The 11,550-nt window shown below is 42.7% G+C and overlaps 1 protein-coding gene across 1 annotated transcript in view; it reads right to left on the bottom strand.

Annotated features, from left to right (window-relative positions):
• Nucleotides 1-2,664: 2,664 nt before the first annotated feature.
• The window catches only part of SND1 (staphylococcal nuclease and tudor domain containing 1), a gene marked incomplete in the record, with an annotated part of 1,252,242 nt that continues 1,243,356 nt past the window's right edge, over nt 2,665-11,550 (bottom strand). The window contains 5 exon segments of the mRNA XM_053716327.1: nt 2,665-3,249; nt 3,429-3,473; nt 3,791-3,994; nt 4,075-4,188; nt 11,129-11,198. Of these exon segments, the coding sequence (XP_053572302.1) occupies nt 3,184-3,249; nt 3,429-3,473; nt 3,791-3,994; nt 4,075-4,188; nt 11,129-11,198 (499 nt within the window).

Raw genomic sequence — 11,550 nt, 5'->3', positions numbered from 1 at the left:
AGTGTCTGAATACAGCTTACCCTTCCCTCATGGGGATATTGCCAGCCTTTTCTAGAATTAACACAGTCTGTCTAGAAAAATATAGACTGAACATACCTCAATGCAGTTTAGCCTGCAAACCGTTCCACCAACTGAAATTTTCCTGTACTCTTCAGCCCTTGTGAGAACAGCAGTGGATCTTAGTTACAAAGTGCTAAGATCATCATCCTCCTTGCAGAAATCTTCATCCCTTTTCTGCCAGAGAGTAAATAGTACACACCGGTACCATTTAAAATAAACTTTTGCTTGAGAAATAAAAAACTAACATTTTTGTCACCACACTCACTCTGCCCTTCCTAGTACTTAGAGTAGGCAAAGAGAATGACTGGGGGGGTGGAGCTAAGGGAGGAGCTATATAGACAGCTCTGCTGTGGGTGCTCTCTTTGCCACTTCCTGTAGGGAAGGAGAATATCCCACAAGTATGGATGAATCCGTGGACTTGATACATCTTACAAGAGAAACATACTTAAAAAAAAAGACACCCATCCACATATAGCCAAACCAGTACTGAAACAGTTATCAGTAGAGGTAATGGAATATGAGAGTATATCGCCGATCTGAAAAGGGAGGTAGGAGATGAATCACTACGACCGATAACGGAGAACCTATGAAATAGATCCCAGTGAGGAAAACCATTGTATTCAATAGGTGATACTTCCTTCACATCCCTCTGAAATTCACTGTACTCTGAGAGGAATCGGGCTTTAAAATGCTGAGAAGCACATATCAACATAGAAATCTAGCACAAACTTACTTCACCACCTCCATAGAAGGCAAAGTTTGTAAAAACTGAATTGTGGGTGTGGGGAGGGGTGTATATATAGGTATTTTGAGGTTTGGGAAACTTTGCCCCTCCTGGTAGGATTGTATATCCCATACGTCACTAGCCCATACGTCACTAGCTCATGGACTCTTGCCAATTACATGAAATAAATGTAATGGACCAGCCAACCGATGCTCATATATCCAGTGTGGACAGAAAAGATAATCAGCTACAATTAGCACAAAGTTAACATTAAGCACAATAGTACAAATAATGATACAATGATACAGCAGCAAACCTCGAGGCTGTAGCCAAAAGGAAATCAGTCAATAGGTCTAGAGCATAGAAGCTATAGGAGAGTTGTGCTTGTAAAAAGTAGGATGAAACTCCAGACGAAAACGACAGCCCTCTTGAGCGTGTTTATGGAGATAGAAGATCCTACAGGGACAGAAAAAAAGACGCGCCACATAGAGTGGTATCGTCTGCACAACAGAAACACAGAGGACTGGAACAAACCCTAGCAGGTGGCTACTCACAAAGCCAGAGGCACAACCGGAGTGCCAAACACAGCAGATCGGAACCGCAAGAGTCACCTGACAGACTCACTAGCCTGCCACAGGGCCGGTCACGTGGAGAATATTCACCAATCCGGATGCAGGAACCCAAATGCTACGCCAAACACCAATAAGCCGTAAGGGGTGTGTGGTACGAAACAAGCAGCCTCAATTGGGATCTCTACGTTCCATTCACTTCACCACCTATGGGGTTTGCTTGATCCCAATTGAGGCTGCTTGTTTCGTACCACACATCCCTTACGGCTCATTGGTGTTTGGCGTAGCATTTGGGTTCCTGCATCCGGATTGGTGAATATTCTCCACGTGACCGGCCCTGTGGCGTGCTAGTGAGTCTGTAGGGCGACTTTTGAGGTTCCGATCTGCTCTGTTTGGCTCTCCGGTTGTGCCTTTGCATTTGTGAGTAGACACCCCGCTAGGGTTTGTTCCTGTCCTCTGTGTTTCTGTTGTGTAAACGATACCGCTCTGTGGTGGCTCTTTTTTCTGTCTCTGCAGGATCTTCTATCTAGAAATAATTTCTGTCAAACCAATTCCAAATAAGGTTTTACCTTTTTATAAGGAAGCGCAAGAAGCTTGGACTTGTAAGTGTTGATACGTCTCAGGAGTGTCCTCCAATGTGTTCGGTATTGTAATTATGAATATTAATAATTAATAGCAGTATAAAACTATTGTCAGTGATATATTCAATTAATATAGCAGAACTTTGTCAATACACTTCAGTAAGATATTAAATCACTACTGAGATATCTATACATTTGTATATAAACAACTTTGCAATACACTTTCATTATTTATTTTGCCCCCTTTTCCTGTAATTCCATTCTGAAATTTTGAGCTTTTCAGTTTTTGTTAGAAATGGTGCAGAACACTGTTATATTCCCTATAGCCATTGGCTGCACACTCTAGTGACCTATTTAGAACAGTCCCTATTGTTTTATAGACACTAAAACTTTACACTTATTTTGTCAATATTTAAACAGCTCATGAAACTTTAATAAATACATCTACATGTTATTCTCAGACTAATCTTTTCTTTAAAAGAATCATTCTATCCAGCAAAATATTTTAATAAAATTGCAATGACAATATTTTATAAAAAAATCTTGATACCTTTTTCCCATGTCGCACAGCCATACTTTCTTGCTAAATCATTGCTAATTTGTGGGTTGTAAATGTTTGTTTTCATTTCTAAAATGTATTTACGGGTTCTTAAAGTGTAAAATAAACTGTAATCTCTCATTCTACCCTATAATGCTCTATCCCATTGGGAAAAAAACAAACACGGAAACGTCAGAACAAAAATTTATTGAGCCATTAAATACACAAGACAAAACGTATGACCCTGGACGTAGGAAAGGGGGAAAATAAGAATTCATGATAATGTGGATTGAAACAACTGGACAGATAAAATCAAGAAAACTAACCGTTAGGACATAATTTCTAGAGACACAGGACTGAAGCACAGGGAGAGGCATAAAAAAAAAAACAATTGCCAAGATATGAATCTTCTTAAAAAAATGAGCAGATATCAGTTGAATTACCTTGGTGTAAACTCTCATGAAAATTAGAATGAAAGCTAAAATAGTTTTGCTTTATTGTCCAGTATTAACCCTGTTAAAGGTAACAAGCTCATATGTTACACGGCCGGAATGCCGCCGCACGTCTCTCTCTAGGCTGCAGTGAGAGGGTCCTTTATGGATGGACAGGACATGGTAGAGAAGGTGGGTAAAGCAGGACAGGTGAGGGGTGGGGAGGGTGACTGAGGTGGATTGAGGGGTCTCTGTCATCTTTGGAATGGCGCATTGTTGCTTAGCGGTTGTAGCCAAATTCATCAGCATCATCTGCACGGAAATCTCCATAACGCCACAGGTTCAACTAAGGATAAAAAACAATACGTATAGGAGATCATTGGCACGGTTCTCTATTTAGCTAGATACAGAGCATACATTTAAGACTTTACTGCAAGACATTATTTAAAAGGACAGCTGTCCTTTACTGTTAGAACCTCTCTTTTAAACACTGGAGAATTATTTTCCCCCGGGTTAAACACTTACCCGCGCTGCCTTAGCTGCCTCCTGTGCACTTATGTATTCTGCAATCTAAAAGACAGAAGACCAAGTAAAAGGTTTACAAACTTATTTAATGGGGTGGGTTATATGTGCTGCAGATATCAGGCGTTGGTAGCAAGGGGTGGTGGAGGAGACCAACAACAAGGATAAGCATGAAAAGAGGGTGCAAGGTAGGTAGGGTCGGTGTCTGCAATGGGTGTAATGGAAACAAACACAGCCAGTTAAGGAGGAAGAAGTACAGAGTATGCCAGAAAGAGAACCGCAAGCAAATAGGTTGATTCATGAATGAAGCTCAGCTTGAATTTATAGAAGACCAAATGCAGAAGGTCAGCTCTATGAAAACCTACCACTTTCTGGAACTGTTTCTCCTTACGAACTTCAACCATCACTAGTCCTTCCTTCACCAGCCCTAAGCCCACATCATCCTTAGAGTCTGCAAACTGTAGGGTGACGTGAGAGCAACCAGCACCAGCGTGCTCTATATTTAGTAGACATTGTGTGTTCTGGATGTCACGCACTACACTGTCCACAACATCAGTTCGGGCATCCTCCTGAGGGGGAAAAAGAATAAATGAATGGCAAGTGCTGAACACATGGTTTTATAACCTAGTATTGCACACTTGATACTTACATCTTGAGGCACCTGGATGAAGGCAAAACAATACTCTATGGCTTGAGCAGGAAGGGTGCGAATACTGAAAGAAGGGGGGAGAGGGCCCAAACGCGTGGATGCCAGGACTTCTCTCTGCAGAGAACAAACACAAATCAGCAACCAGGGACACAAACACAGATGAAAAGCTTAGACACTTCTTACCCCAGGCGTGCAGATGATGTAAGACCAATACATCAATATGCGCCCAATATTTATGGTGCCAAATAACCAGCTAAGAAGTTATCACTGAAACTAGTAATATATTTTTTTTTTAAAAAACAAGGTTCTTCATGGCAAAATACAGTCTTAGTACAATTACACAAAAAAAGAATTTATGTTTACCTGATAAATTGCTTTCTCCAACGGTGTGTCCGGTCCACGGCGTCATCCTTACTTGTGGGATATTCTCTTCCCCAACAGGAAATGGCAAAGAGCCCAGCAAAGCTGGTCACATGATCCCTCCTAGGCTCCGCCTACCCCAGTCATTCGACCGACGTTAAGGAGGAATATTTGCATAGGAGAAACCATATGGTACCGTGGTGACTGTAGTTAAAGAAAATAAATTATCAGACCTGATTAAAAAAACCAGGGCGGGCCGTGGACCGGACACACCGTTGGAGAAAGCAATTTATCAGGTAAACATAAATTCTGTTTTCTCCAACATAGGTGTGTCCGGTCCACGGCGTCATCCTTACTTGTGGGAACCAATACCAAAGCTTTAGGACACGGATGAAGGGAGGGAGCAAATCAGGTCACCTAAATGGAAGGCACCACGGCTTGCAAAACCTTTCTCCCAAAAATAGCCTCAGAAGAAGCAAAAGTATCAAACTTGTAAAATTTGGTAAAAGTGTGCAGTGAAGACCAAGTCGCTGCCCTACATATCTGATCAACAGAAGCCTCGTTCTTGAAGGCCCATGTGGAAGCCACAGCCCTAGTGGAATGAGCTGTGATTCTTTCGGGAGGCTGCCGTCCGGCAGTCTCGTAAGCCAATCTGATGATGCTTTTAATCCAAAAAGAGAGAGAGGTAGAAGTTGCTTTTTGACCTCTCCTTTTACCAGAATAAACAACAAACAAGGAAGATGTTTGTCTAAAATCCTTTGTAGCATCTAAATAGAATTTTAGAGCGCGAACAACATCCAAATTGTGCAACAAACGTTCCTTCTTTGAAACTGGTTTCGGACACAGAGAAGGTACGATAATCTCCTGGTTAATGTTTTTGTTAGAAACAACTTTTGGAAGAAAACCAGGTTTAGTACGTAAAACCACCTTATCTGCATGGAACACCAGATAAGGAGGAGAACACTGCAGAGCAGATAATTCTGAAACTCTTCTAGCAGAAGAAATTGCAACTAAAAACAAAACTTTCCAAGATAACAACTTAATATCAACGGAATGCAAGGGTTCAAACGGAACCCCCTGAAGAACTGAAAGAACTAAATTGAGACTCCAAGGAGGAGTCAAAGGTTTGTAAACAGGCTTAATTCTAACCAGAGCCTGAACAAAGGCTTGAACATCTGGCACAGCGGCCAGCTTTTTGTGAAGTAACACAGACAAGGCAGAAATCTGTCCCTTCAGGGAACTTGCAGATAATCCTTTTTCCAATCCTTCTTGAAGGAAGGATAGAATCCTAGGAATCTTAACCTTGTCCCAAGGGAATCCTTTAGATTCACACCAACAGATATATTTTTTCCAAATTTTGTGGTAAATCTTTCTAGTTACAGGCTTTCTGGCCTGAACAAGAGTATCGATAACAGAATCTGAGAATCCTCGCTTCGATAAGATCAAGCGTTCAATCTCCAAGCAGTCAGCTGGAGTGAAACCAGATTCGGATGTTCGAACGGACCCTGAACAAGAAGGTCTCGTCTCAAAGGTAGCTTCCAAGGAGGAGCCGATGACATATTCACCAGATCTGCGTACCAAGTCCTGCGTGGCCACGCAGGAGCTATCAAGATCACCGACGCCCTCTCCTGATTGATCCTGGCTACCAGCCTGGGGATGAGAGGAAACGGCGGGAACACATAAGCTAGTTTGAAGGTCCAAGGTGCTACTAGTGCATCCACTAGAGCCGCCTTGGGATCCCTGGATCTGGACCCGTAGCAAGGAACTTTGAAGTTCTGACGAGAGGCCATCAGATCCATGTCTGGAATGCCCCACAGCTGAGTGACTTGGGCAAAGATTTCCGGATGGAGTTCCCACTCCCCCGGATGCAATGTCTGACGACTCAGAAAATCCGCTTCCCAATTTTCCACTCCTGGGATGTGGATAGCAGACAGGTGGCAGGAGTGAGACTCCGCCCATAGAATGATTTTGGTCACTTCTTCCATCGCCAGGGAACTCCTTGTTCCCCCCTGATGGTTGATGTACGCAACAGTTGTCATGTTGTCTGATTGAAACCGTATGAACTTGGCCCTCGCTAGCTGGGGCCAAGCCTTGAGAGCATTGAATATCGCTCTCAGTTCCAGAATATTTATCGGTAGAAGAGATTCTTCCCGAGACCAAAGACCCTGAGCTTTCAGGGATCCCCAGACCGCGCCCCAGCCCATCAGACTGGCGTCGGTCGTGACAATGACCCACTCAGGTCTGCGGAATGTCATCCCTCGTGACAAGTTGTCCAGGGACAGCCACCAACGGAGTGAGTCTCTGGTCCTCTGATTTACTTGTATCTTCGGAGACAAGTCTGTATAGTCCCCATTCCACTGACTGAGCATGCACAGTTGTAATGGTCTTAGATGAATGCGTGCAAAAGGAACTATGTCCATTGCCGCTACCATCAACCCGATCACTTCCATGCACTGAGCTATGGAAGGAAGAGGAACGGAATGGAGTATCCGACAAGAGTCTAGAAGTTTTGTTTTTCTGGCCTCTGTCAGAAAAATCCTCATTTCTAAGGAGTCTATTATTGTTCCCAAGAAGGGAACCCTTGTTGACGGAGATAGAGAACTCTTTTCCACGTTCACTTTCCATCCGTGAGATCTGAGAAAGGCCAGGACAATGTCCGTGTGAGCCTTTGCTTGAGGAAGGGACGACGCTTGAATCAGAATGTCGTCCAAGTAAGGTACTACAGCAATGCCCCTTGGTCTTAGCACAGCTAGAAGGGACCCTAGTACCTTTGTGAAAATCCTTGGAGCAGTGGCTAATCCGAAAGGAAGCGCCACGAACTGGTAATGTTTGTCCAGGAATGCGAACCTCAGGAACCGATGATGTTCCTTGTGGATAGGAATATGTAGATACGCATCCTTTAAATCCACCGTGGTCATGAATTGACCTTCCTGGATGGAAGGAAGAATAGTTCGAATGGTTTCCATCTTGAACGATGGAACCTTGAGAAACTTGTTTAAGATCTTGAGATCTAAGATTGGTCTGAACGTTCCCTCTTTTTTGGGAACTATAAACAGATTGGAGTAGAACCCCATCCCTTGTTCTCTTAATGGAACGGGATGAATCACTCCCATTTTTAACAGGTCTTCTACACAATGTAAGAATGCCTGTCTTTTTATGTGGTCTGAAGACAACTGAGACCTGTGGAACCTCCCCCTTGGGGGAAGTCCCTTGAATTCCAGAAGATAACCTTGGGAGACTATTTCTAGCACCCAAGGATCCAGAACATCTCTTGCCCAAGCCTGAGCGAAGAGAGAGGGTCTGCCCCCCACCAGATCCGGTCCCGGATCGGGGGCCAACATTTCATGCTGTCTTGGTAGCAGTGGCAGATTTCTTGGCCTGCTTTCCCTTGTTCCAGCCTTGCATTGGTCTCCAAGCTGGCTTGGCTTGAGAAGTATTACCCTCTTGCTTAGAGGACGTAGCACTTTGGGCTGGTCCGTTTCTACGAAAGGGACGAAAATTAGGTTTATTTTTTGCCTTGAAAGGCCGATCCTGAGGAAGGGCGTGGCCCTTACCCCCAGTGATATCCGAGATAATCTCTTTCAAGTCAGGGCCAAACAGCGTTTTCCCCTTGAAAGGAATGTTAAGTAGCTTGTTCTTGGAAGACGCATCAGCCGACCAAGATTTCAACCAAAGCGCTCTGCGCGCCACAATAGCAAACCCAGAATTCTTAGCCGCTAACCTAGCCAATTGCAAAGTGGCGTCTAGGGTGAAAGAATTAGCCAATTTGAGAGCATTGATTCTGTCCTTAATCTCCTCATAAGGAGGAGAATCACTGTCGACCGCCTTTATCAGCTCATCGAACCAGAAACATGCGGCTGTAGCGACAGGGACAATGCATGAAATTGGTTGTAGAAGGTAACCCTGCTGAACAAACATCTTTTTAAGCAAACCTTCTAATTTTTTATCCATAGGATCTTTGAAAGCACAACTATCCTCTATGGGTATAGTGGTGCGTTTGTTTAAAGTGGAAACCGCTCCCTCGACCTTGGGGACTGTCTGCCATAAGTCCTTTCTGGGGTCGACCATAGGAAACAATTTTTTAAATATGGGGGGAGGGACGAAAGGAATACCGGGCCTTTCCCATTCTTTATTAACAATGTCCGCCACCCGCTTGGGTATAGGAAAAGCTTCTGGGAGCCCCGGCACCTCTAGGAACTTGTCCATTTTACATAATTTCTCTGGGATGACCAACTTGTCACAATCATCCAGAGTGGATAATACCTCCTTAAGCAGAATGCGGAGATGTTCCAACTTAAATTTAAATGCAATCACATCAGGTTCAGCTTGTTGAGAAATGTTCCCTGAATCAGTAATTTCTCCCTCAGACAAAACCTCCCTGGCCCCATCAGACTGAGTTAGGGGCCCTTCAGAAATATTAATATCAGCGTCGTCATGCTCTTCAGTATCTAAAACAGAGCAGTCGCGCTTACGCTGATAAGTGTTCATTTTGGCTAAAATGTTTTTGACAGAATTATCCATTACAGCCGTTAATTGTTGCATAGTAAGGAGTATTGGCGCGCTAGATGTACTAGGGGCCTCCTGAGTGGGCAAGACTCGTGTAGACGAAGGAGGGAATGATGCAGTACCATGCTTACTCCCCTCACTTGAGGAATCATCTTGGGCATCATTGTCATTGTCACATAAATCACATTTATTTAAATGAATAGGAATTCTGGCTTCCCCACATTCAGAACACAGTCTATCTGGTAGTTCAGACATGTTAAACAGGCATACACTTGATAACAAGTACAAAAAACGTTTTAAAATAAAACCGTTACTGTCACTTTAAATTTTAAACTGAACACACTTTATTACTGCAAATGCGAAAAAACATGAAGGAATTGTTCAAAATTTACCAAATTTTCACCACAGTGTCTCAAAGCCTTAAAAGTATTGCACACCAAATTTGGAAGCTTTAACCCTTAAAATAACGGAACCGGAGCCGTTTTGAACTTTAACCCCTTTACAGTCCCTGGTATCTGCTTTGCTGAGACCCAACCAAGCCCCAAGGGGAATACGATACCAAATGACGCCTTCAGAAAGTCTTTTCTAAGTATCAGAGCTACTCTCACATGCGACTGCATGCCATGCCTCTCAAAAACAAGTGCGCAACACCGGCGCGAAAATGAGGCTCTGCCTATGCTTTGGGAAAGCCCCTAAAGAATAAGGTGTCTAAAACAGTGCCTGCCGATATTATTATATCAAAATACCCAAATAAAATGATTCCTCAAGGCTAAATATGTGTTAATAATCAATCGATTTAGCCCAAAAAAAGTCTACAGTCTTAATAAGCCCTTTTTGAAGCCCTTATTTACAATCGTAATAAACATGGCTTACCGGATCCCAGAGGGAAAATGACAGCTTCCAGCATTACATCGTCTTGTTAGAATGTGTCATACCTCAAGCAGCAAGAGACTGCTCACTGTTCCCCCAACTGAAGTTAATTGCTCTCAACAGTCCTGTGTGGAACAGCCATGGATTTTAGTGACGGTTGCTAAAATCATTTTCCTCATACAAACAGAAATCTTCATCTCTTTTCTGTTTCTGAGTAAATAGTACATACCAGCACTATTTCAAAATAACAAACTCTTGATTGAATAATAAAAACTACAGTTAAACACTAAAAAACTCTAAGCCATCTCCGTGGAGATGTTGCCTGTACAACGGCAAAGAGAATGACTGGGGTAGGCGGAGCCTAGGAGGGATCATGTGACCAGCTTTGCTGGGCTCTTTGCCATTTCCTGTTGGGGAAGAGAATATCCCACAAGTAAGGATGACGCCGTGGACCGGACACACCTATGTTGGAGAAAAAGATAATATGTGAGCACAAACACTATTGATAAAAAAAAAAACTATAAAAAATGAAAATAATTTAACAAAACATCTTTAATAGTCTATGTAGAAACCCCCTCAACACAACAGTAGAACATTAAAAAAAAACACAAAAAACAAACAAATGGGTGTCACATCCTATGGATCTGACCGAAAGTAAATTCTTTAATTAAGATTAGAAAAAAAAGAAGAAAAAAAAAGTAATTGTGATCTGTTTGGGCCACGGTTAAAATAGCCACCACCAGGAAGTCGTAATGGGACATATTTATAGCAATCAGTGTCTTTATAAAATATAAACACACAGACTGAACCAATTCTTACTATGTGGGGTGAATTATTAGCTAGTATAATGTATGCTGTCATGTTTAACTTTCTCCTGTGCATAAATGTATATTTTATTATTATATATATGAATAGCAATCCATAAAAATATAGCTACAAAAGTCTTGTTAAAAAGACATTGCTAACCAGCGGCTTTGGGGGTATAGCTGGCAGTAAAACGGACCTACGAACAAAAGCACACAGTAACCATGGGGCAGGCTGGAGGACGGAGCGGCATCGGTAGAAATGCACAGAAGCCGACAGAGCAGCCTCCGGTCAGGCACTGGTATAACAAGGAGGGAAAAATAATTCCCAAATATGCACAGTCAGAGAAGAAGCAGATCACTTGTGTCTCTCATGGGAAGCTGCACTGTAAGCAAGTTAATAAATGTGAAATAATACAAAAAACTGTTACCATTAGTTGGTCATATATGTACCAAAAATAGACAATTCATCCTGGCAACAAATTAAACACAAATGCCCCCTTGCAAATACTCACATTTCCATAATCTATGTAGAAAACATGGATCTTTGAAGGAGAGTCCACCTTTTCCACCCGTGCACGATACCTGTAGGGAGAACAGAGCTGAATACAAAGGAAATATAAATGTTTTATGCCACAAAACCCAAAGAACCCAGAGATATACACATGGTACGTGAGTGCAGTAGCACTACCATTAGATGTGCGCATTACACATGGTTAGACCAGGGAACATGATACAGAAAACAAGTTAATAAAACAGAATTTATGTTTACCTGATAAATTACTTTCTCCAACGGTGTGTCCGGTCCACGGCGTCATCCTTACTTGTGGGATATTCTCTTCCCCAACAGGAAATGGCAAAGAGCCCAGCAAAGCTGGTCACATGATCCCTCCTAGGCTCCGCCTACCCCAGTCATTCGACCGACGTTAAGGAGGAA

Source organism: Bombina bombina, chromosome 6 (genome assembly GCF_027579735.1).
Source record: "Bombina bombina isolate aBomBom1 chromosome 6, aBomBom1.pri, whole genome shotgun sequence".
In the NCBI taxonomy this organism is placed as follows: Eukaryota; Metazoa; Chordata; class Amphibia; order Anura; family Bombinatoridae; genus Bombina; species Bombina bombina.
This window is presented reverse-complemented; position numbering and strand designations above follow the sequence as displayed.